The sequence below is a fragment of the Fringilla coelebs genome, assembly GCF_963513975.1.
Source record: "Fringilla coelebs genome assembly, chromosome: 1".
NCBI classification, from domain to species: Eukaryota; Metazoa; Chordata; class Aves; order Passeriformes; family Fringillidae; genus Fringilla; species Fringilla coelebs.
In genome coordinates this window covers 3,395,618-3,422,694 of record NC_140028.1, presented here as the reverse complement: position 1 = coordinate 3,422,694, position 27,077 = coordinate 3,395,618, and the positions used below count along the sequence as shown (strand labels likewise).

General features: G+C 42.7%; 1 protein-coding gene across 8 annotated transcripts in view; it reads right to left on the bottom strand.

The window, feature by feature from the left end:
* TSNARE1 (t-SNARE domain containing 1) overlaps positions 1 to 27,077 on the bottom strand; it is a 456,292-nt gene that overhangs the window by 200,796 nt on the left and 228,419 nt on the right. For 7 of the 8 annotated variants that reach the window (XM_084226302.1, XM_084226301.1, XM_084226304.1 and 4 more), the window contains one exon: positions 9,740 to 9,907. In XM_084226302.1, coding sequence (XP_084082428.1) covers positions 9,740 to 9,907 — 168 coding nt within the window. The remainder of the gene's footprint in view (positions 1 to 9,739; positions 9,908 to 27,077) is intronic. The other variant, XM_084226305.1, reaches the window with a different exon arrangement.

Below are 27,077 nucleotides of genomic sequence, written 5' to 3'. Positions count from 1 at the left end.
CTCATCTTCACATCTGAAGATTTTTCAGAGGTTCTCTGTCTCTGACAGAGCAATCTGTGCTTTCAGAGTGGCTGCTGTTCAGCGTCTCCTGATAAAGTCATGATATCATGGGTGAAACTTCACATCCCCCCTGCAGGGAAGATCTTCCCTCAGTTACAAATGAGGATCAGGGTTTTCCTTGAGCTTCATCCAAGCTGAGTGGATGACAGTGTGTTTTCTGAACAGGAGCACGTTCCTTCTGCCTCACAATTCAAACAGGGAGAAAAATTAGAAGCTAAATATGCCAGATCTTGTATTTGGATCTCTCATCCCAGCACAGTCTGAGGAGAATTGGGTATGGAAGTACAGAGCAAGCAGCATTTCAATCCTGGCACCGATCCTGACTCTTTCCCAGGTCTTAAGCAAGGCATTTGCATTTCTATGGAGCTCCACTGGCAGAGAAACAATCCATAATGTCTCCATTTCTCCAGCTGTGAAGTGGGAATAGGTGCACGGTGAGAAATCCATGGCAGCTTTTATCCCTCGTGGGAGAACTGATAAGGAAAGATGAAATTCAGGAACATTTGTTCCAAAAAACAGCAGCTCCAAAGGCAGAGTTAAAATAAGCAGATGTTTGTTGCTGTAGGTACAGCAGAGAATCATGGAATAGTTTTGGTTGTAAAAGACCTTAAAGTTCATCTTGTTTCAACCCTCTGCCATGGGCAGGGACACCTTTCACCATCCCAGGTTGCTCCAAGCCCCATCCAACCTGGTCTTGGACACTTCCAGGGATGGAGCAGCCACAGCTTCTCTGGGCAACCTGTGCCAGGGCCTCAGCACCCTCCCAGGGAAGGGATTATTCCTAATATCTGATCTAAACCTGCTCTCTTTCAATTTAAAGCCATGGAACAGTTTAAGACCTGGAAAGGAAACCTTAAGACATTCACAGGAACACTTTGAGGGATCCAGATGAATCATTTTAGTCCTGACAGCTTAGTAGAAGAGGTTAAGAGTAAAATTACAAAAAAACCATCTGGACATGTGTTGATCTTGGATCTAATATCTTTCTACCACACATCCTTCAACAGCAATCCCTTAGCCTTAAATTAGAAGACATTGCAACTTTTTCCTCATCGATCAGAGTCCACACTTTTAAAAATGCAGATTTTGATGCCAACATGACCAAACCACATCTGCATTCCAGTTATTGCTGGACAAAAGAATTATGAATTCTTCTGGAGCCTGACTCTGGTTATATCTCTGCATCAAAATCACAGAATGGTTTGGGTTGGAAGGGACCTGAAAGATTATCTTGTTCCAGCCCCCCAGGGCAGGGACACCTTCCACTGTCCCAGGTTGCTCCAAGCCCTGTCCAGCCTGGCCTTGGACACTTCCAGGGATGGGGCAGCCACAGCTCCTCTGGGCACACAGACCCACTGGGCACTGGGTCACCTCAGAGGACTTCTCTTCCAGGGACACCCATCTTTCTGATGGGTAAAATATCCTAATTATTTCCCCAAATAAATGGCAAATGTGGTACGAACAGAGGAGCAAAGCATGAACTCCTGTCCGTGGGGACGATGGATGGGAGAGGAGGGAGAATGAGCCTCACTCAGGAGCTCACACAGGCAGGGAAATAGAGATGTTTTGTCTTTAGACTGAAGCAAGATTAACACATGAACTTTTGGTAGCCCTCAGTGGTGCAGTCAAAGGAGGTGGAGAGATAATGGGATCATGAGATCACAGGATAATTCAGGTTTGAAAAGGCCACAGGAGAGCTCAAGTCCAGCCTCTCACTCGCAGCAGGACCAACTCTGAGGTCAGACCAGGCTGCTCTGGGGTCTAGCTAAAAATTTGCACTGAAGGAAATATATTATAACACTAAAATTTGCAATTCTCCATGGCTCCTAGGTGAGTCTAATAGTCTTTCTGCCTCCAGTGAGTCATCTGAGAGCCTCAATACAGATGGGAAGAGGTGACTTCAGTGCAGAGAAGGAAATGACAACCAGAGGAGACACTCTGAGTAGATAAAGAGTGAACAGGGTGGTAGGGATAGACAGTTCTGTAACATCCTCTCTCATAAAGGACCAATTAAAAGTGTTAAAGAACACCTGAATTAAATGAGCCTGCACAGTGCAGAGGGCATAAACTAATACTGTCTTTGTCATCAGCCTCTAAAATTCGACATTCATTGTTAACAATGTTAAGAATGTGATTTTCAGTCTCATTTCTGTGAGGATGTGGGAGAATATTCCTGTCAAGGATAATTTATAAAGGACCAGGCACCTTTTGGTAAATAGGAGGGAATGGGAACAGGTCTTGCTGTGAAATGTGGATTTCATTGTCCTTCTCAGTCATCTCTTCCCTTGTTACCTCTGTGGGGTCTTTTCAATATCCTTGGTTCACTTCCCTCTCTGCTGAGCCCTAATGAGGGAGGGCTGACTCACTCTCCAGTGGGTTCTTGAGATGCTTCAGGGCTTTGCCAACAGGAACTTTTATATTTCCATGACTTAAGACTCATCTGCTGTTATTCCCCCCCATCTTGACTGGGGAAAGTCCTGATTTCCCCACCCAAAATAATTAAAAAATAAAGCACAGCACTCAAGTCAGGAAGATGAGAAGCCAAACCTTCTGGAACAGCTCTTTTGAGCACTGCTAGAGGATCTCAGCTGGCTTATGGGCTATTGATGTAGATTGTTATTAATTAGCATCAGAGAACTAGAGAGTGAACCACTCTAACCTGATAGGTGAGAGGGTAATTCCCCTTTGAGGCAGCAAATCACAGCCACAAAAATCCCTGTGTGGATGAGGCATTTGATGTTTGTACTCTCTGTGCTAACAGAAATAGGGGCAAGATGTTGCCTTTGTTGAGACAGTCATCATCTGGTGGCAAAAACTTAGGCAAAAGTGCAGTAAATGGAGGAGGAAAGTAACACATTCTTTTCACCAAAGAAATATTAACACTTAAGCAGGAGGATTTGCAGAAGAAAAACAATATTTCACCACCAGCACTGGAGATCTCTCTCTTTCCAGCTCTTTGCCTTATCATTGCACATTGACAGGTCATACAGGAGACTTTAACTCAGCTCAGCTTCTGTGGATATAAATATGCAGATGTGTCTTCCTAAAATTCAGATTGCTGGCAAATTGTGTGTGTCTCAGCACTATTTTCTCCTTCTGCAGAGGAAATACTTCACTTTTAGTAGGTTCTAAAGTCCATCCCTATTCAGAAAAGCTTTTAAGACATACATAAGGGATTTGCTGAATCCAGGTTTTCATTACTGCCTTCTTCATGCAAGCTCACTTAAGGAATAGGGCATGAAGGAAAGGGTTTAGGGCAAAACTCCCTGACACCAACAGGCTTTGGATAAGGCACTGGGAATGTAAGTGAGAAAAGGAAAATTATCTCTAGCACACAGTGGAAACCTCTCCAATTTATTTAAAAACACTTCACTACACACAGTTTAGTCATAAGGTTACACCTGAGACATGAGAAATTGCCTAGGGCTAAAAAAGATTTGTGATATATTCCTGAAACCTTGCTGTCTTGCAAAGGGATATCCAAGGCTGTACACGTATCCCTGATGAAACACTGATTGCAAAAATATACAAGCTCTAATCATTTCCATGAGGAGAGGAAGAAATACAGTTTTTGCCAGGCAAGAAGAAAAAGTTTGGACTTTTGCATGCAGTCGTAGCAAAAGTGATGTGTGAGCAGAAAGGAGATGATGAGAGAATCTTCACAATGTGTTACCCAGCGGGATTTCATCTCTTGCCTCTCTTGGATGTACTGGGATTACAGAATTGATGGATGTGTATCAATATATTTATAACAGTAGCACCCAATAAAGAGTGGGAAAACAGAAAGAGAAGGAAATACAGCATGTGATGTGTTTTAGTGATAGAACCTGAGGGAGCAGTCTGCAGCTGTGTCAGGAGAGGTTTAGGTTGGATATTAGCAGAAAGGTTCTTCCCCCAGAGGGTGGTTGGGCACTGGAACAGCTCCCCAGGGCAGTGGTCTCAGCACCAGCCTGACAGAGTTAAAAAAAAAAACACTTTTTTTTTGGGAAAAGCTCTCAGAGGCATTTTTGGGGTGTCCTGTGCAGGGCCAGGAGCTGGACTAAGTGATCCTTGTGGGTCCCTTCCAGCTCAGGATATTCTGTGAGCCTCACAGAACCCCTGAATCTAAAAAGAATGAAACTTTTCAGATCTGCCTGGCATGACAGTGGCAGTTTGAAAGCAACATGCTAAAGATGTGGAGATTGAGTGTGAGTGGTTTTGACATGAAGGGAAGTCTCTTACAGCAATGCAGGAGTGTTGGAGGCCACAGGGGCACAGAGAGAGAGGCACAGTCAAATCAATATTCAATGGAAATGGCCACTGCAGGATTCCACTGGGATAGGCTGCTCTTTGTTCTCCAGACTTGCTAAGGCTTCTCCAAATTTTCAAAGAGGCCAGCTGCTGTTTTCACTACACCTCATTTCGCCCTCAGGCTTGCACAGTTTCCCACAAAATTCACCCTTAATTCACCTTGCTGCTCCTCTCCCCTAAATGTCAGTGAGGACTAGAGGAAATTTTTGTGATCAACTCATAAATCAATAGAGCTGTAGCTGTGCAAGGACATGGGAAATGCCAGTTCTCAGGCACTGAAACTGCACTTAATTGCATGCACATCATTAAATCCCCTTACCCTCTGAACAGTGTGGGTGCACCAAAATTGCCTCTAGAAAATATTATTGCTCAAACTGTGTCAGTAACTGGGTAAGTACTGGCTAATCTGGGTCAAAAGTCTGTCAGGATATGCTTAACAATTAAAAAGTGTAACGAACATGTTCGAGCGTCTTCGCTGAGTTTAATTTTCTAGTGCAGGAATTATCTAGAAATTTTCCATCAGGACTTGTAATCTCTGAACTGGATCCATGGGGCTTTTTACACATTTCTTCTGTTCAGCTCTGGTACAACACCAAAATCCTATATACAGTCTGCTGCTGCAGGAGCAAAGAACTAACAAATGGGAAATAATTGAGAAGAGAGCGCTGAAGTGACTGAAGAGCCAGGGACACCAGCTTGTGAAGAAGAGGATAACTGCTAGCATTTGAAGAGTTTAAAAGCCAAAGGGGAAGAAGAATTATTTGCAGGGTCCAGCAGAGTTTCACTAGGTGTGAAAAGCCGAGAATGAGAAAGGGATCTTTAGCAAGAACAGAGGGAAGCATTTCATCAACACCGAAGCCTGCTGGACCGTGAAATAGTCTCCCGAAATAAATGGTAGCAGTCCTGCAGCTCGGGTCATTTTAAATTAGACTGGGCAGCACACTGGAGCTGGTTCTTTAGGGAACAACTCAATACCAGTCCCAGGGATGGCCATGTCAACCTGGCAGGCAGCTCTGCAGCTCAGGATAATTAGGGTCCCCAGTGCTGTCATGAGGAGAGCTTGACACTCACACGGCGCCAGATCGCTCACGGATGGTGCTTGTCATGATCTGGTGTTATTTATACATTACTCTGAGTCAAAAAAGCCTCTGTGAAGAGACAGGCAGGGCCCTCATAAGTCAAAGCCCTGGACTATTGAAGCTGATGAAAGGTATAAAATAGCTTGCACTAAACTCTCTAAACTGCAACCATCGGTGAGAGATTTTACTGAAAACAGCCCTCAGGAAGAAATGATACGTAGTAATGAGGGAGCAAGGAACATGTCTGAACTAGCAAACACACTCTGCCCGACTCTGTGGGGCTTTCTTTTGTTTTATTTTTATTGTGCTTCATTTTCTGTCTGCCTACAAAGGCTTGAGTGACAGGCGTGGAGGCTGGCATCTATCACTTCTCTTCAAAACAGATAGGGAATAAACATCAACATTTCTCAGCAACGACCCAGAGGGAACAACCTCTCCTAAAAATAAAAGCATTTTCCTCACACCTGTTGCCACAACCTATCCATCTCTCCTTCTTTTTTTTGCCAAGGGATGCATCAACTAAAATGCTGGATGTGTTTTGCTTTCCTCAGGATATCATGGAGTCACAAAGTGGTTTGGGTTGGAAGGGACCTTAAAGATAATTTTGTTCCAACCCCTGTGCCATGGGAAGGGACACCTCCCACTCTGGAAGCAGAGCATGGGGATGGGAAACTGCTGTGAGAGGGGAAAAGGGTTGGTGGACCACCTTGGGGGAGGTTTTCCTCATTTTCCTTTCTCATCACCCCTGGGGAAGCTGTCTGCATGTGGGGGATCATAGGAGGCTTTCTGAATCAATACGGCATTTAAAATCTTTTTTTATAGGTCTTTCCAGTCACCAGCTGAAATTCTGTGAAGTTCCCCATTCAGTGCTTATCTATTTCTTCTCAAACTTTTATCTCCTCCCATTTTTCAGATGACCACAGGTGCAAATGAAAGGTGTGGGATGGTAAATTACATATATTATATATATATATTTGCTATGGCAGAGCTTGTGCCAGCACTGAGCACTGACAATGCACATTGCAGTTCAGCTCATGTATTTCTGATGGCACATTTTACAGTGCTATATATAAAGCTGTTATGGCATCTATTATTCACTGCCAATACAGTTCAAGTTAAAATAGGTTTTATATAACAGTTCAAAGCAATATTTTAAGAAATAACACTTGTGTCAAGGCTGCTGTGTCCTACCAGATTTTGACATTTCCAAGCAATAAAGATCTTTATCCAAAAAGTAAGGTTTTGGCGAGACATCTCCCTTGCAGACGTCTCTGGTTTTAATCTGCAAGCAATAGCAAAAGGAGCACATTTAAATAAAATGAACAGCCAGGTGAACTTTTGACTTGGCTGTTATCTGTCTAGGTGGAAACTGTGAACTGCAAAGTGCCTCGAGGGAGGTGCCCGATAGAGAACAATGTCCCATTAACCCAAACCTCTGAAGAGATTTTGGAAAACACACAAGTGGGAAAAAGTCATTGGAACATTTAGAAAATGTCTATTATAGGCACAATTTTATATCTGTTTTTCAAGACACAAGACGAAAAGAGAATTTATTCCCTTATTTCTTCAGCAATGAAGAAGGGTTTTCTTGCAAAAAGGGCAAATTCAGTGTCTCCTAAGAAAAAGTCCCACAACTGGTACCAGCACCATGAGGTACCAGTAGGTCACTGGTAGGTACCAGTAACTTTAGCTTCTCTGAAGTTGTGTGTAACCAGAAGATGTGATGCTCTTTCAATGTCTCCTGTGCTGCTCAAAATCTGCATGTTTCTGGTCCTGGATATGCAGCAACATGGAAATCCCAGTGAGACCAATCTACTTGCACAAAACAAGTCCTGCACAGCTCTGTTCTCTGGTCCCCAAAGAATAAAGGACAACACATGCTATACATCAAATTGGCAATAAATTTGGTTTATCAGTTATGTTCAACAGTTAGGAATAATGTGTCATTTTAACCTTCTTGGCTACTCACTGGTTGTGAAAATATACTGGAAAAAAGTTGTTGTGGTGGCTGTGAGCTCAAGGAATCCTCTGTGTACCCACAATTTCTACTGAAAACAGGGAAGTTTTAATGTGCAAGATGAGTCCTTTCACAAAAAAATATGCTCATGTGGGTCAACAAACAGAAAAACAAAACACAGTGAAAATTATTTAAAAGAACCATCTGCTTATTCAAATACAGCTGGGGAGAGGAACAATGCTGTCCAAAAAAACTCATTTTCATTATATTTCTTTCAAAAGACATGTTAAACAAAATACCATCAGTCCTAAATATTTTCCCCCTGAGGAGAAATGTTTAAACTACATTTGAAATAATGTTTGTGGAATGCAGCCCTCGTTAGAGGATGAACAGGGATCTTTGAGAGCAAAGCAAAATGGATAGAGGAGATGGGGAAAAAATGGGTAATTCTCAGGAAGCAAAAGCCTAAACATCATTAACTGCTTAAGCTGACTAAATCATTAATTGCATAAACTAAGCTATTCAGAGGTAATTTCATATTAGGCAGAAAGGCATCCAGGATCAAGTCAATAGATACAAACCCTGCACAACACATGAACATAGATTTTTTTTTTTAAGTTGTTTAGGACTGTGATTGGGTTCACTTCACCCCCTCAACTACCCCACCATAGCCACATGGTCCTGTGCAACTTGGTGCAGAGACATCAGATTGTGGCACAGAAATGGGATTTAACCAGCAAAATAAATAAAGATCTCTCCAAGGAGACACAAATACATGTCTTGATTTTACAAAGCTGGTGGGCTCGAGGCAGCCTTGGGGGTTGTCATTCCTCACTGCCTAATGGGCAACTACTAAATGTGGAGTTTTATCCCTGAGGAGGACAGGGGCAATGTAAAGACAAACTAGAAAAGGCTCAGATTATATTTGAAACAAAAGGGATCACAAAATCACAGAACCATACGATGGCTGAGGCACCACAGTGGGGTCATCTGGTGCAACATCCCTGCTCAAGCAGGGTCATCCCTGAAAACTCAGCACAAGATTCTACTCAGACTCTTCTCACATATCTCCGGTGAGTTGGTGGTGCTGCTCACAAGATAATTTCAGAAATACATTTCCTACCATCCCTCCTGAACATCAAAGTGCAGGAACGCCCCAAAACCATGCATTCTCTTTGCAACAAAGTTCCCTACAGTTTGTCCTGCTGGATGCACTGAGATCCCTCAAAGTGCAAAATGACAATTCACAGCAAAAGATACTCAGTGTGACAATATTCATTGACAGTTTCACCCCAATAATGGACGCAAGTCCACAAAGCTCATTTATCTCTGCTCAGTGAACCACAACAGAAATTAGACAAACACTGACCTCCACCTCCACCTGTAAAATTGTCAAAATTTCTGACTTGGAGAGCTGAGTCATGTGTGGCCATCACTGTTTGCAAACAGAGGTCCCAACCTCAAAGCACCAACCCCCAGCAGGAACTTTTGTCCCCTTTTGCACTGTTAACTCAATCACAGTTCCTGTAGTACTGCAACCCAAAATCTATCCTGATAAAATTAGCCCAATCCAATTAAAGGACAAAGTATAGCCCTTAATTAAATGTTCTGATTATTCTGAAGCCCTCTTTTTTTTTTGGTTCATCTTGAGTTTAGGTCTGTAAAAGCATACAAATTAGGAAGGTTTAACATGTTCTTGTTTTACCCATTTATCGCTTAAATTTAACTAGCAAGAGTTTCCCAAAAGCATGAAAAGGGAAGTATAAAAAGAAAAATGTGGGATGTTGAACTTATTTAGGCCTCTTTTTGTTCCTTTTATTGCATATTTTTACAGCGTTTTCAAAAAAAAAAAAAAAAGGGAATAAAAATAGTATGTCCTCTTTTAACTACATCAAGAATGTCCAAATACTTTGACACAGCAAAATACTGAATAATTTGAAAAGGTTAACAAGTTATTTCCTTTTGTCTACCTATTATTGTCTCTAATGGTAAAGCTTAGTGTTTTTTGCCTGTGACAAATTCCAGCTGCTGAAGTTGTTGAAGTTGTTTTGCTGCAGAACCCAGCTCACTTAAAGCACCACAGACTCTGCCATGGAAGACTCACTGGGAAGAACCCAACCATCAACCCATGAGCAGTAACTAACTCTTGTTTTCATTCCAAATCACACAGATTTCCAACTTTTCCTTCTATCTCCCAATCCCATGTTTAGAAATTCTTGCTAATCTCCCCCGTTTTTAGTGGCGCCGTACTGGCAGCGATGTACATCAGGATTTCCTTCACGTTGAGCAAGGCCCAACGCAAGGATTTGCACTTCCAGCTCACAAAACCTGGTGGTGGGAGGAGGTTACTGACCTCAATCTGCTGGATGGCCTCTTCCCGCTGGCGGATGGCTTCCAAATCCTCCTCCGTGATTTCCGAGAGCAAGGCTTGGTCCTGGCCCTGGCTCTGCCACGTGCCATCACCTCCGTTAAAGATCTTCTCATCGTCAGGCAGGTCAGAGAAGGGGGCCTTAGGGCTCTGCTGAGAGGGGAGAATGGAAAGAAAGCAAAGGAAGTGTAAATGTTTTCCAGTTTTACACAGCTTTAGTGTGGGGAAAGGAAATATTGATATAAGAGATGGCATAAACAGTGGCGGAAAGGTGAAGAGGAGGAAAGTAAATTACATGACAGGAAACCTTTCAAGTCTCAAAGGAAATGTCAGGACCTGAAGTCAGATCTCTTGAGCTACTTTAGGGCCCCAATAACCAAATTCAATTTTCCACAGTTCTGACAAAACAAAACGCTGATGTGCAGCTGAAAAAATAACACATTTACCTTGTTTAATTTCCCTGAAAATTCTTCCTGAATTAGACACTTTCTCAGGCACAGAGAAATCCGAATCATTTGTATTGAAGACTTTATGATCCAGCTTGTAACATTCAAAATACAAAGGCTCCAATCTTCTCCATTTATGAGATAAATGGCACAGCTTAAGAACGGGGGAAATCACTGCAGTGATGTGAGCGCAGAGTGATCACCTTGAGCAACTCACAGGTTTGTGGTGTTCATTCTGTGGAGTTTTCCTGGTTTTTCTGGCACATCTGATCACAGTCAGAGAGTCACAGAATGTTTGGGGCTGAAAAGACTTTAAAGGTCCTCTCAACCTGTCCTGGAGCACTTCCAGGGATGGGGTAGCCACAGCTTCTCTGGGCATTCCAGTGCCTCGCCACCCTCTGAGGAAAGAAATTCTTCCTAATATCTAACCTAAATATCTCCTCTTTCAGTTTGAAATCATCCCCCCATGGCCTATCTGCCTCTTTAATAGGCTTCTCTCCCTTTTGTTTTTTTAAGCCCCTAACTTGTTCTATAAGCCTCAAGATACCATTTTCTTCTATTTTGAGAGCTGCACTTATATTCAGGTCCAGATTTTAAAACCTTGTTCAAGAACTGGTTGGAACTACACAAAAAGTAGGGGCAGAGGTTTAACAAGGTCTTTTCCACCAGCCTTTGGGTTCTGAGCCTGTGTCAGGTTCAGTCCTGACTGAATTTGGAGAATGAACAGAGTCAAGCTGGTTTGTAGGCTGAGCTCAAGTTCTAAACTAAGAGGTGCTGTTGAAGGTTCCAACCTTATAACTGCATGAGGATTCCATTTCAAAAAATGTTCATGGTCCTCTAACTTGGTCTTGAGCTGAGCTTTGACTCCTAACCAAAAGTTACAATAAAAAAAAGCAAACCAAGTGCTTCTGACGCTCTGAAGTTGAAAGAAGAAATGGCAGTGGCCACAGCACCTCCTTGACCTAAACATCCTCAAAGCCTCTGAAAGCTACAGGAGAAAACAAGTACTCAGGGGATGTTCAGTTCTCTGAATCTGGGTTTATCTGAAGCCCAGAGACTGGGAGTGATGATCAAAAAATAAAAGCCTTTACTGTCTTACTGTGGCTACATCTTCAGAAGTATTAATTCCCCTCAATTCCCACAGTGTGAGCAGGAAGTGAGGCCATGGGGCATTTATGATGGAAGGGCACAGGACTGGAGAACTGGAAGGACTGGGAAGATTTGAGTCTGGAAATGTTTATTTAACTCTCTAACTCTGCTTTAACTCTTTAAAAGTATGCAATTCCCGTATTTAGAAAGAAAGGAATTTTTGCATTGGCCTGCACTTAGACTCTGTCTTATGAAATTAATTCATTATTATCATCACCATACCTCATTGGAGACAGGGAAAATAACACAACGTGGTGAAGGAAGTGGGGTGATGGAAGAAGTAGAAGGAAGTAAGAAAATCAAACACTCAAGTATCTTTCAAAATATGAGCAGAAGATGAAAAGCTTTGACATTAATGTCTTACATTGTTTCACCTTCTGCTTTCCAGGTATCTACTGAGAAAGGGTCTGTTACAGGAAGAAAATCATCATTTAAAATTAGGTTAAAGATTAATTTACACTTTATAAGACATATTTTAATAGGATTAAGATACTCTGGGGGTGTTTTATTCACTAATTATTACGTGCCTTGGACACTAACTTTCCTGGTTGAGCGTTTCAGTGCCAAAAGAGTGCATTAATGGACTCTGGAAAAAACCCTTGGGGTATTCTAATGCTTCATTTTGTGACAGAGGTGTCCTCTCATCTTCACCAGTGGGCTCAGATGAGCAGAGGCAAACTGCACCTGGCCAAGTGGGCTGGAAGATCCCAAGAATCTTCCTTATGGAGACACAGGAGAAGTGTTCTGGAGAAATTTGTGTGCTCTGGTCACAGCAAGGACCTCAATGCCTACGAATGGACCCCCAAAGCCATGCTTGTCCTATGCAATGTCCTGTGAATTTCAGGGGAAGATGACAAATTTACAAGTGCTCAAATGTTTCCTGTTCTGATGTGGGAGCACAGGGACAACAGCAGAGGCAGCAACCAGCTCTTCATATTAGGTTAGTCCATGGAATAACACAGCTGTACCATAAATATGCTTTATCTTGGCCTGTGTCAACTTTATTTGTCATCCTCACTGGCTGGGTCTGGTATCTGTAAATAGCCCTGCAAATAACTCACAAAACACAATGCAAGGGCTGCTGCCCAGTCATCTTTTGGAAGAAAACCAGCTACCCACATGTTTAAATAGGTAAAGGTCTAGACACAGACCTTTTTCTCTAAACAAAGGAGCGACCTAAGTTAATTTCAGAGCTGCTGAAGGCGATTACATGTGTTTGCATCCTTAACATCTTCTGAAAAAATCCAACCATGGCTGCAGAATGAGTAAATCAGTAAAACAACAGGATGCAGAGGGACTGATATTTCCTTCCAGACATAAAAATGGCTCCATAATAATGTTAAATACAGTCACCATGACCTGCTATCACGGTCTGTAGGCTGTGCTAACAAATAAAAGTGATTTTTTTTTTTTTTGTGCTGTCCATGGTACTGAGCCCCTCATTTCTGTGATAAAGCGAAAAAATCTTAAATCTGAAACTCTGAAGAAATCTAATCACTTCTAATGCTTCTGATTGAAAGCTGTATATAGTTGGGCTTATCAGTGCTCTTCATTCCCTTCTGAGTTATGTTCATTGCCATGTCTGACAAAACATTTTATTTATAGCAAGAAAAGATCAGATGGAGGGCACTCGCTGAGCCTCCACAGATAAAGTTCCCTTTGACACTGCACTAGAAGGGGCCATAACTCCCTGTACAGGCACTTCCACAATAAATTTGATTTAGTGCTAAATTTTATGCCCTGTGAATCTCTGTGTAATTTTCTGTCGGATTTCCTTTCATAAATTGTTAATTGGATGTGTTTGAAGTTGTTCTTTTGTTGAAATTTGCCTCTGGCAGATTTTTGTCAAGATGTATCTATAAACCGAGGTCTGCCAATGGAAAAAAAAATTATAGCAGAGGAAAAAGTTGAGTATATCTGATATGCTCAGTAGTTCTTTTAACACAAAATCCTTAGGACTGAGGGTCATGCCATGCTGTTGTTCATCATATCTAAAAAATTATGCCCAGGCACAACATTTTTCTTGTCGGGTAAAATCTTTTCACCAGGATAAAATCATTGCTGCTTACAACTACATTTTTTTATCAGATTTATTCTACCAGTGGGGAGATGCTATATGCAGCTGCTGATAGGGGAAAAAAAAAAAAGGCTTTATCAGGATGGTGACAGCTTCTGTCAGTGCCTGTACTTTATCAGCAGTAAAATCTTTGCTTCAGAAGTTGCATGTCTGAGACCCCTCCGAAAATAACCCCCTCCCAACCCTGGTCCTGCCTCACTCCCCATTTGTCTATCAGAAGGGACAGAATACCACAAATTTGACAACACTTGTCGCACAAAATCACCAAGCAAAGCATTGAAATGACCTCTCTTCTGGCTCCCATATGGTCTTTATTCCACAGAGAGGCAGAAATGTGATGGGAACTCCAGCTAACATGACACCAGCCAGCCCTCCCAGTCCATCTGCAGAGAGCTGGGAGTCTCCTGAAGCACTGAGAGTGTCCTGGCACCTCCTGCAGCTCTTTTTTACATCACTAACTTCAATGATGACATTCCTGATTGCCAGTTACAAGAACTGTTCCCTTACCATAAATCCAGGGCATGAAATATTGACTGGAGTCTGATGAGAAGTGTCTTTAAGTGACAGAGAAATGTTTAGGGATTTCAAAGGAAAATTTCCTCTCCAATCCTCCCCAAAATCTGAAGATACAGACAAAAATTATACAACTCCCTCCAGGGAGTTAGTCCCTTCAGGTTAGCACAAGATGGATTATATAGGTGAGAAATAAGATGGGCCTCTCACAACCTTGTCAAAAATAACTGTAAGAGTTGCAAATGACCAAGATTTATTTAAGCTGGATTTACAGACTGCCCACCAGGTGAGTGACACCACAGGGACAGGAGAATGAAGGGCTGAGGAAGACACTCACAAATTCTCCTTTCAACCTCAGCATGGAGACAGTTGAGAAGGGAACTTGATGAAACCGGGAATGAGACAACATAAACCCATTTTTACATCACCTCCTTCCACTTCCACTCCAAACTCCACCAGGCTTGAGTCCTGGGGAGGAGGGTTTAACTTCTGTGTGTGAAAGTTTGGGAAGATGATAACAAACACAGTTGTTTTATAAAACAGATATATTTTATGAAAAATCCTTTCCTTAGGATTTTTTCTCCTGAGAAGCTGAGAGGCCTCAGGAACAAAATGTAAACAATGATTATCTGCTGCTGTGGAATGCAACAGGTGGATCTGTGATTCGTCTCACGTGGTTGTTTCTAATTAATGGCCAATCACAGTCCAGCTGTCCAGACTGTCTTGGTCAGAGACAAACGTTTGTTATTCATTCCTTTTCTGTTCTTAGCCAGCCTTCTGATGAAATCCTTTCTTCTATTCTTTTAGTATAGTTTTAACATAATATATATTATAAAATAATAAACCAAGACTTCTGAACATGGAGTCAACTTTCTCATCTCTTCCCTCATCCTGGGACCCCTGTGATCACTGTCACACACAGTATTTTGGGATGGATGTGGCAGAGCTGTCAGAGTGGGGAAGGAGAACAAGAGGCTGGAAGCAGCCCTTGGAAAGGGATCTGGGGCTCCTGGTTGACAGCAGTCAGTGTGAGCCAGCAGTCCCCCACCTGGACTGAAAAACTAATTCTGGAGAAAAAGAAGGAGCACAAGTTGCTTTTTCTCTGACCACTGCTCCATTCACATGCACATTTCAGGCATCTGGAGCATGGAGGGGCTGTAAGGCCCTGGAGATGCCTTTGATATGCACAGCACCATTCACAAGTTCCTTGTTATCTCCCAGTTTATCAGAGCACAGGTAAAACCAGTCTCACTTGTCTGAGCAAGCATATCCAAGGAAAGAAGTCTTCTGGAACCATGAAAAAAGAGCATTTCAGAGCTCTTATATGACTCAGGGAGTAAACCAAGGAAGGTTGCTCTATCTTCCCCAATCTCCAGAAGCTTCCTGCACCTCTAGCAGGGATATGGCCAGCTCCAGCAGCAACCACTACACCTCCCACAGCTCCTGCCAGCTCACATCTCCTTTGGCTTTCCAACCAAATGCAAATGCAGAGATGTTTATCTCTTGCTTTTTAGTACATATAGACACATAAACAGCCTTTATGAGGATCTCCTATTCTCAGCAGCATCCAGGCTCAGAGATTCACATTTTATTGCATGTAGAATAATGAGGCTGGAGTGTCTGCATTAGAGATCAATAAAACACCGTGCAGGGAGGGCCACAGTGCAGAGCACTGCTGGAGTTACTCTGTCTGACACATTTTTAATGGCAGGTTGGCACTGCAAAGCTGCCTGGGACAAAAATGACACAGAGAAGCCAGTTTGGCCCGACTATCCCCAAAATACAGCCAGGTTAAGGCTGGCAGATAAATTGGATTAGATGATGTCGCTCAAACCATCCTTCCAAAACAACTAACCTTGCAGGCTCAATGAAATTTAGAGCTGTGCCATGCCAAGCAAAAGCCCAAAGCAATTACAGGTAGAAAGGCCTCAGGCAGGCACAGAACAAGCAGCCTGGGACTTCTAAATCTTTTAGAGGAGAGAAATAGTGATATTACAATTTGGCATTATCTTTCACACGGAAGATCACAGCAGTGATTGGTAATCTGAGCTCTGTTGTCTTAGAAGAGGAGCTTCCCACAGCAACTGGGAAAGAAGTGCATCACAAGAAATCACAAATTAACCATCCCCTGCTCTTCCTTTTCGCTCAAAAAGGGCCAATTTTAAAACTACCACAACAAGGACAACTTTCAAGTGAAATGTATTGAACCCTTCCTGCATGCATCACTGACACGGGCAAATACAGAAATGGATTCAGCATTTCCTTCAACTTATGCAAATCTGATTACTCTGCACCAATGTAGCATGAGAAAAACCAGGATGGGGAAATCAGCATAATGGGAAGGGCTGAAGTGCATTTTTATTTAAATTAACTAGAATCCTTCATGTGTTTCTGTCTTCACTCTTAATCAAGGTGTTTACTTTTGAATGAAAGGAATGTGAAATTGAGTAAGAAAACCACCCTTTCCACCAGTTTCCTACTACAGAATCTGCAAGAAATTATTAGTTTTAAGGAAAATGTATTAACAGAAAGTATTTTTCTAGTTTGCTTTTCAGCATTTTTAAATGTACTCACTCAGGTCTCTGCAGTCATGAGGACTGAGAAAATCTTTTCAGCTTCCTGGAAGTGGAAGAGACTTAGTAACAGAGTACCTAGTTCATACCTCCTACTGTTTTCCTCTTCTTTAGCTTGCCTTCAAGACTTTATTACTTCACCAAATTCATTCTAAGCAATCCTGACCTCATCACCCAGGGCTGCTTGAGTTCAGAGTCGATCTTACTGTACTCAGGGTGGGAGAATTAAATGACCTGTCTGTGGTAGATGAAGAAAAAGAAAATAAGCCAGGGGCCCGAGGTTTAGATCTCTGATAACTGATGTGCTTTTAAGAAGCACAGCACATTTTCTCCCCACAGTGAAGACCAAATTTAGGAGGAATGCCCTTCCTACCAGGCTTAGGTGGTGGGGCTGACACTCACATTTTGCTCATGGAGATCATCAGCTTCTAGGTCAAACTTCAGTTGATCATGAGGGCTACGTTTTGCCATGTACTTTCACCCTGTCTGATTGAAGGAAGGAGCAGCTTGTTCTGTTCCTATTTCCAGTCCTTCTCCTCCTTTTTTTTCCTCTTGATTTGGCAGCTTTATCTACCATGCAAATAGACGTTCCCACGGCGATGTGAGTGAAACAAAACAGCATCAGTGAAGAGAGGCACACATCTCCCCTCTCTGCAACCCAACATGCTCTGCTTTTCAAACCCCTTTCACTGAATGACTTCAGCCTGCCTGCACCCATCCTCCCCAAAGCCACCTGCCTGGGCTGCCACCACCTTCGGGTGGCATCTCCATACACACACAGCAAGTGGATAAACATTCCTTTGAGGCTGTCAGGAAGGAGGGCATTCACTGGTGTTTTTATAGCACCACAACACATTCCTCAAGCTGCTCCTGCCCTTTCCTAGCTGTCTGTGGTGTGTTCTCAGCGTTCTCTGTCTCTGCACATCTCTGCTGGCACCACGTTTTGGCTGGCAGAGCTGTCTGAGAGCTGAGCTCTGCTTTGTCCCTGGATCCTGATGCGAGGCAGAGACCCCCTGCTCACAGCTCCCTCCCTGAGCAGCTGGAACCCCCAGCATTTGTGGAACTGGCCCCTGCTTGAAAGAGCTCACAGACACATCAAGACCGTCTAGAAAGTCTAGTGTTGTCTCTGCCTCCCAACATATGTGCTGCACAGCTGGTGAGCAGGTTCCTGCTGCAAAGGCAAACAAGAGGGAGAGTGAGTCACTGGCTCATCCATTAACACCCATCTAGTACCAAAAAAATTAAAAGAGTGAGGAGTCTTTTTTTTCCCTGTGTTCACACAGAGTCAAGAACCAAATTCAGCTTGATTTCCTGCAGCAGAGACAACCCCTAGCACGGGCACAGTGCCACTCTGGAGCAGTGGAAAAGCAGAAAGCTGCTGGAAATGAAAATATGTCCCTTTCTTAAAAATAAAAAAAATGACTGCTTTTGTATTTTGCATTTTGTTTTTGGACTGCTCAGCCAGTTTTATTTTTAGAAACATGCTTGACTCCCACAGAACTCCATTGGCAACAACTTTTTAATCTCTCTTTGTTCCTGGCCTTTGGCAGGGTTTCAGTGGACTGTTCAGTGTCCAAGCAAATGTTCAGAGCCTGATCTTGAGAATCACTCTCATTTAGTGACTCTTTAAAAAATATCTGCCCATTTTACAGCCCTTGCACTGCCAGGATGATCCTGTAACTGCCCAAAAGCCTGATCCCAAGCTAGGACAAAAATCAGAGGAATCTTGTCAGCAGACATCTGCAAGAGCCTTGGTGGGGGTGGGAGGTCAGTTGATGGGAATGGGGCTGGGGACACAGGACAAAGTTCCTGCCTGCCTGTGAGAGTCAGGTTCCCTCTTTGTGGGAGAGAAAGATGAAAGCAGGAGCTGAGCTTTGAGCAGCAGGATGGGACAACACTTTGTCATCCACCCACAACTTTTGGCACCATCCACAAAAGAGTCTCATTTTCAATAATCACAGAACCAGAGTAAGGTTTGGGTTGAAAGGGACCTTAAAGATAATCTCACTCCAACCCCTGCCATGAGCAGGGACACCTTCCACTATCCCAGGTTGCCCCAAGCTCTGTCCAACCTGGCCTGGAAAACTCCCAGGGATGGGGCAGCCACAGCTGGGTGACCTGTGCCAAGGTCTCACCAACTTCTAAATAATCTCTTTCTAATATCCAATCTAAATCTCCCCTACTTCAGTTTGAGGTCATTTGCACATTTCCTGGCACTTCAGACCCTTATCCAAAGTCTCTCTCCAGCTCTTTTGGAGTCTCTTTAGGAACTGGAAGGAGCTCAAAGGTTTCCCTGGATCCTTCTTTTCTCCAGGCTGGACACCCCCAGCTCTCCCAGCCTGCCTCCAGAGCAAAAGTGTTCCAGCTTCCTGAGCATCTTTGTGGCCTCCTTGGGACTCACTAAAAATGATCCATGACCTTCTCATGTTGGGGGGACACAGAACTGATTTCCTGTTATAATCTCCCCATGCTTCAACCTTTTTTTTCCCCCTTTTCCTCCAAACATCAGATGTTACAGCTCAAGGGACATGATCATCGAAGTGGCAATCCTGGGATGAAATAGTAATACTTGGAAATTTGGATTTGATTACAGTGTTGTCTTTTTAAGTGTCCAATTATGGAAGAGCCCTGCACAGCAGAGCCCAGTTAGACAGGAACTTCTACAATTAAAAGGTTCTGTAGCATATGCTCCTAAGGAGATACATTCAGAGAAACAGAGATCACATTTTCAGCAAAATTGGTGAAATGGCTTCACTCTTTCCAAGTGTTCCCACTGAAGCCCCAAAACATCAGTAGAACTTTCCCAGTGCCCACCTGTCCATACAGGAGGGGTTGATGGTTCTTTCTCCTGCCAGTGATAATTCCCACCCAACTCTGTCTAATCTCCTGACCTGCAAACAATCTTAAAATATGAGTTTAACTGAAGGGAAGGAAATGCTCGCCCTGATTTCTGTGTGTTCTGACAGCAAGGACTGACACGGACAAGAGGACATTGTTTTGCTGGAAATATTTAACAACAAACAACCTTATTCAGAGGATGTGAGCTTCAATCTCCAGAAAAATGAAGAGTGACAACTTGAATTTCAAGTCAAATCAAGTCAGAACATTTACTAGTGTAGAGAAAAACACAAGAACAGCAGAAAGAAAATTATATTCTTCCTCAAGTTATAGAGTTATTACAGATCTAGGCAATGTCTCAGGGAAGAGAAACTAACACTATTAGGGAAATTAGGACACAGAGGTGTATTTGGCACCAAAGTGCCTGCAAACTGAAATAATGAAAATATGAAGTGTAAACATTGCTAAAGGGAACAAAATCTTGCTCTGAGTTTGTCCAGGGAGAATGAAATAGGGAGAATTTGGCAGTGTGCTAATTTATCCTATGTGAGTTCTTTACAGGGCAGGATGAAGTGAATTTAACCTTCCAAATGGTGACAAGAAATAGGAAGTTTCAGGGAGGGAAGCGGTGCAGAGCAGCTTTATTATCCTCAGGTGCTCGGTGCTGTCTCGGTGATATACACTCACAGAGATGTTAACCTTTCCTCATTCAGTCCCACACCACCCCATTAGCATACAGGCTTTCATGAGGATTGAAAAGCTACCTAAACTGTTTCCAAAATAAAGCATTCAGCAAAAGGATTAAGATAAAAAAAAATGCTGAAAGGTTTTCAGCTCAGCGCCTCCGGAACGTGGCATGTAACAAAATCATCCATAATCTGCCCATTTTTCCAGTTAATATCAGGACAATGTCTTAACTGTGTCACAGGCAGGAGAGGCCACAGATAAACATTCAGATAATTTCTACCACAGATTTTTATTGCACTATCATTATTATTTATTTTACTTCTGTCTTAACTGTGCTATTGACTTTGCAAACTGATGAGGGTTTAACCATCCACACAAGTGTTCTTTATTAGTTTTAGCACTTAACTTGCATGTTTCTTTCCTACCATCAGACTATCCTGGCTTCTATCATTTAACTCTGAATAATTCACCTGGTCTTCATTTGTATTTTCACCTTGAAAATATTTATAGACATATAATTATGTCTCTATTGATACCTTCTTCAAGACTATTTAATTTAGCTCCCTCATTTTCTCATCTGATATTTATAGACTATATACCTCACATTATTTTATTTGCCCTGCTCATGTTCTTTTTTATTCTCTCTGTACATACCAAAGCCCCTCCCAAGCCATAAACTCCAAGATTTCATTGCTTGTGCTATAAAAGTATTTTTCTGCTGGAAACTTCCACCCAAACACAGGAGAAATTTTGTCACATGTTAAAGTCCACTCTCAAAAATGCTGCATGGGGCTTTGATTGGTTGACTTGTTGCATCTTGATAATTTTCCTAACTATTTGACCCAGTCCCAAAGGACTCAGATACGATCATTTTCCACTCCTACAGTAATAAAAGAGTAATGAACTGATTCTGAAAGGCTGGGACACACTCACTGAATTAAAATCATATTTCACTCCTGAAAGAGACCTCTCTCTGCAAACCCACTTTGGAACAGGATGCTCTCTGTGGAAAGGCGACAGTTTTCTGCTGTTCCCCTGAAATTTTGTGTGCATGAAAATGAGTTTTTTATCACATAAACCCAGGTTTTGGCTGCACAAGAAGCTCCTTGCTGACACACATGGGTGCAGACGCTGCCACTGAACCCGTGAATTCTGGAGGGACAAAGGGTGAACTGCAGGAAGGGTGTTTTCAGGGGATTTATTTCCTTCTGCTCCCTGTCTACTCATAACTGTGAAGTGGGTTTCTCTAGTGGGAGATTCAATCCAATAAAGTTCTGCCCTTCACTTTTTTGGCCTTTTCTCCAAACTGGCAATAGAGACAAGGAGCTTTACCCTGTTAACAGAGCTGCCACTTTGTTCCATCAGATATCAAGTGTCATCCAGAGAAGGAGGGATAAATTAGGCAGATGCTGGTTCAGGGCTGGTGGTATTGACATGTAAGTGGGATCCCTCTTAACATCAATTTGAGATGTTTGCACAGTGGATATCTTTGTTTGAATTGATCAGGCAAATTGAACTGCCAGAAATCCACCTCTCCAACTTTACATACCCACAGTGGAGGCACTGACCTCGAGCTCCTGATTAAGACTCCCACTATAATCAATGGAGACATGGTCAATAAAGTCAATGGAGATAAGAGCCCTGTTCTCCAGATTAAAAAGATTGACAGCTACTTAACACAAGACTGTGCCATAGACTATAAAGGGAGCCTTGAATGTCAGCCTCAGAAGTAGAGATTTACACTACACATGCCCAGCTGTGACCAAGGGACCAAGGGAGACTATGGGGAAAAAAACCCCAAGTAATCCAAAACAAAATGAAAAAAAAAAAAACCACACTGATTTTTTTTTTAAACCCTGACCAAAAGCCACATAGATTTTTTTTTTTTTTTTAGCTGAAACCAATCTATCATACTTAGCTCAGCTGAGTACATTAAGATGTGTTTGTTCCTCCCAGCTACCTGTAGAAAGAGTCTTGGTGCCTTCAGAGATAGAAGTCTACACTGTGGAGGAATTAACAGAGAATCCTTCAGCATGCATGGTTTGAATTCCCAGAAGATCTGTCAGGAGCTAGGTGAGGACAGAGAGACAAGACAGATCTGGGGTGCTGCCCTAGAAGCTGCCTCTGGGATTCCCTCTTCACCTCTTCACGGAGAAATCCTGTTTTCCCTAACATGGCACATGCAAGAGTAGAAAACGTGTTTGCAATTACCTGGCAGTGGGACAAAGAAATGACCAAACCACCTCTGGTTTACTGATGTGCAGTTTGTTTATTCATCTGTCACACAGGAGGCAGAATCATATGAAAAGTTCAACTTCTTTTGACAAGTTTCCCTCAGCTGGTGAGAACAGGATGCAACCAGCATCTCCCTCACAGACCAGGTCTTTAATAGACTTAACACCGTGAGAATATGAAGTGATCTAAGCTGTATATTCACACTGTATGAGATCAGACTGCATCAAAACTTTGATAGATGCCCCTGCTGTTTGCTCATCCTTAAGGAGCAATGACCTGGACATTAGCATGTCTAGTAAATTGTTCTAATGTGTTGTGAAAGGGGACTAATGGATACAGTAATTGATTGTTTGATGGATAGCTGGGGAGCCCTTTGATTATGAGTTTTTGCTACGGTCCAAGACATTTTCATTCTCCAGTTAACCCAGAGCTGATTGCTTGCATGAATTATCTCCTTCTCTGACTGCAAATATCATTCACTTAATAAATATTTCATTAGAAACAAACCAGTGGTGGGCAGAGAGGAGGAAGCAGACGCTCAGCGCTGTGTCTGTTGAAGATGCTACAGAGTTTAGAGAACAGACACAGAGATTATCCATGAAATGTGCTCAGGTCAGACAGGAGGTCTCTGCTTCTCCAGGATTTAGTACTCAGGAGCAAGAAGAATCCTGAAGGGCCCAATATGGACCAGGGAAGATGTACTGCAGTGCTGAAGCCACTGTGCAAAAAGTTGCCTTCCTCATAGAACCCACTTTCCTCTCTCCCAAACTTCAGGCTGAGCTTTCCTGTTACAAGGAAGGACTCTGAGCAAGAGATAGAATATCACCAAGAAAAGATTTATAATTTCTGGGATTCTGTGGTGAGGGTAGAATTTTGATCCTAGTGAAGGTTATAGCAAAATTTTCCTGCCTATCGATGCTGTCTTTTTTGATGCTTTATTTTCCCATGATGTCTTCTCAAAAGTTATTTCTACTTCTATTTGGCTTTTGATATTTAATTATCCACTGACACATGTACTGAACACATTTGTTTCCTCTCAGATGGTTACTTTCCAGCATGACACTGTACTTTTGAGTTATGAAGATCACTACTCTTCTCTCCAAGGAGAGGTCTAAAGGGCAGTGCAGAAATCAGGCAGAAAAAGACTTTTTTTTAACCACTCAAACTCCCAAACCTGAATCAAACCTGTTTCTCTTCAAATTTTCAAATAAGAAGAGAGCAATATTTGCTGAGGACACTTTGGACTTCCACAGGCTCCAGGGAGGTGAGGAACTTCACAAACTAAGCTGGAGTCACAAGTAGTTTGTTCCAACACGGAGTCACTACAAAAGCTAATCCCAATTCACCTCACACTCTTAATATGCTGAAAACTGCAGCAGTTTTTAAATCCTCTTTCACTGAAAATTGTTGATGAGCAAAATACATAATGCTCCCCTATTAGTCTCCACCTTGTGAACGTCCCCTGGGCATTGAGACTCTCTTATCTTGTTTTCCTAGCTGTTCCTCCAGCATATTTATATTGTTAGCCTCACAATGGGTATCATTATGTCAATAAGCACAATTTCAATATTAATCCTATGGCTATGGGCAGAAATGTAACTGATCATATCATATGCTAAAAAAGGGGGACACATCACAAGGAAACGGCTTCAGCGCTGTTTGATCTCAAATGTTTTGTCAAGAATTTTACAGAGGGGAATGGCATGAACAAAACATGGGGGGAAATGAGAGAAGGTGACAAAGGAAGAGGGACACCCAAATAAATGGAGCAGGGACTGTCAAGAGTGAAAGAAGAACCCAAAAGGTGCTCGGAAAGGGGACAAAGTGAAGAAAGCTTGGAAGTGAATTGAAAGGAAGACAAAGGTAGGTCCAGGTTACTTCCAAAATGCACAGATCTCCCAGCCAGGTATGACAGGAGCTGAGGTAGGACCCTCACAGGGACTGGAACCCTGACTAGTGCTGATATATTTCAGCAGGAAGCATAAGAGAAGGAAGAAAGAAAATCTTTCCAAAACCAGAATAGCCATTCTAAAAATCTACACATTCCTGTTGTTTCTCCTTCATTGCCATACACAGACCAACTACTGGGGAGCAGGAAATCTCATTTTTAGACAGAAATATCTCTCTTCTCTTGAAGAAATATCTGTCACTAATTTCTGAAGATAAAACAACATTCTGCCCACATTCTGGAAGAGAACTGTCCACAGGGTACTTCTAATAATAAAGACAAAATGGGTAAAAAAAAAAAAAAAAAAAGAAGCAGAATTGAAAAAAACCTGCTTTTCCAGATAAATACTCAACTCTGTATTTTTCTGAGATCAGACTGAGTGAAGAAACTGTTGGCACAGTTAGTGTTGGACATATATTTTCCACACCAAATAGTGGAAGGTGACTGAGTCCACAATATCCCTGCATATTTTATCATAATCATGAGGCTGCACACCAGCTTCTCCATGGGAAGCTCTCCCTGAGCCACTGACACTGCCTGCTGAGGGAGGTGACACTTTCCATCAGCAAAGGAGCATCGATCTGGCTCAGCATTTTAAGGTCCCTGATGAGTTTACATTACCTTTCTGCTGGAGTCCTTTTATTTGCATCCACTGCCCGTGCTTTTACCCCTGCTGCTGCTCAGCTCAAACACAGCTGTGCTAATACCACACAGCTAATCCATTGTCCTCTGATCTATTTTCAGGTCTCATTTGGCAGATGGAATGGGGGGAGACCAGTGGGAACACAGAGGAGAGACAAGCCCTTGAGGTGTGTCCCGGCCAAATCTCCCAAGGACGCTGATTAGGCTTTAGCTTTGTGAGAATCACAGAATCATTGAGGTTGGAAAAGTCCTCCAATATCATGGAGGCCAACTTTGGAACAATCACCAGCTCGTCAACCAGACCAGAGCACCAAGGGCCACGTTCAGTCGCTTCTTGAACGCTCCCAGGGATGGTGACTCCACCACCTCTCTGTGCGGCCCCTTCCCTGCTTGACCACCCTTTCCATGAAGAAATTCCTCCTGATGTCCAACCTGAGCCTCCCCTGGCATAGCTTGTGGCCATTTCCCCTCATCCTGTCCCTTGTTCCCTGGGAAAACAGAGCAACCCCCACCTGGCTACAACCTCCTGCCAGGGAATTGCAGAGAGCAAGAAGGTCCCTCCTGAGCATCCTTTTCTGCAGGTTGAACATCCCCAGCCTTTCCTCAGCCTTTCCTCAAGGACTGACTCTTTAAACCCTTCTCCAGCTCTGGTGACCTTCCCTGGACATGCTCCAACCCCTCCTGATCTGAGGGACCCAGAACTGGACACAGCATTTGAGGTGTGGCACCACCAGTGCTGAGTACAGAGGAACAATCACTGCCCTGGTCAAAAAAAGAAACTACACCTGGCTGAGTTTTACAAAAGGTTCTGAGCATTGCACACATCCTGAAGGCACAGGTATTTTTCCAAGAGGAGCTATCATAGCTCAGTTGCCCTGGATATGTGTCATCATTGGCAACTCCATCCTGCCAACCAAAGTATGTGCATTGTGAGGATGGAGATATTCTTCTCCTCCAGTCTCACCCTGTCATGCAGTGACAGAGCCCAGTCCAACACTCCTCAGAAGAACTTGGCTTTCTCTGAAAGAAATTTGAGCCCTTCCACCCTGACTTATTTTAAATATGCCTGGTAGGTCTCATGAGTAATGTACCTACACAAAGAGATCTCAGAAAACGTACAGATTGTGCAGGAACGTAAATTTTGACTGAGCAAGTGATGAATAGAATGCAGAGCAACATCCTCAGATTTTGGGCAAAGAATATATAATCATTCAGTGGAGTTTGTGAAACATGTCAGGCTCTGTCAGGAAGAAGGGTTATAAATAAATGTGAGGGAGATACTTTAATAATGCTATTTCATATACACTCAATAATGAACTTTAATTATTTCTTTGGGTTTCTTTCTTCTTTCACTGTAGTGGATGAGTCAAGCCCAGATGTGTAATGAAACTCATACTGGCATCACAGCATTTTCTTTAGAGGTGGCTGAAAGAGCTCTATGGATCAGCTGTCAAATCATTTCTCCTCCTGTGGGGTTTCCTTCATGCGTCTCACCCAGCATTAAATTCCTCCACATATGGTATGAGTGAATCATAGCACAGGGAATTTTCTTGATGGAAAAGATTTTGCAGACAAGCAGTCTTCTCACATCACTGGTCCTGAAATGAAGCCAAAGTCATCTTTATCACAGGCAGGGGAGCAACCTGCCAAGAGGAACCAGTTGCCATGGTATGTAAGGCTATAACATCTACAACTTTGCATTCTGAAACTATGAAAACTAATTTAGAGCTTATCAGTAACCTCATCACCAAATATTTGCAGCAGAGAACGCGGAGATTGATTTGTTTCCTGCTGTGATGCTGGGAATTAACAGAGGATATCAAAAGGAAAGCTCTGAGGTGTTAAATGTAATGATGTGGATAAATATGAAATATCCCACCAATTCCTTGGCTTTTCAGTAGAAAGTCAGGGAAATGAACAGAGGAAGGTGCCACATCACTCCTTTTGCAAAATGACTTCCTGTCAGCCTCTGCAATGACTACACAACTTTCTTGAAGAGGAAATCACATGTGATGAATCTCCCTGAAACACTTTCATTCTCCCTTCCACCTCTCCTGCTCTATAAGCGAGGAAAATGAAAACACAACCCTACTGAAAGAGACAGGATGTTCCCCAAATCCCCTTACCATGAAGAGACCATGGCCCAATTCCTCCAAAACTCCACAGGAGTGTTCAAACTCACTGAGGGGCCATACAAAACTGTCTGACTTCACTT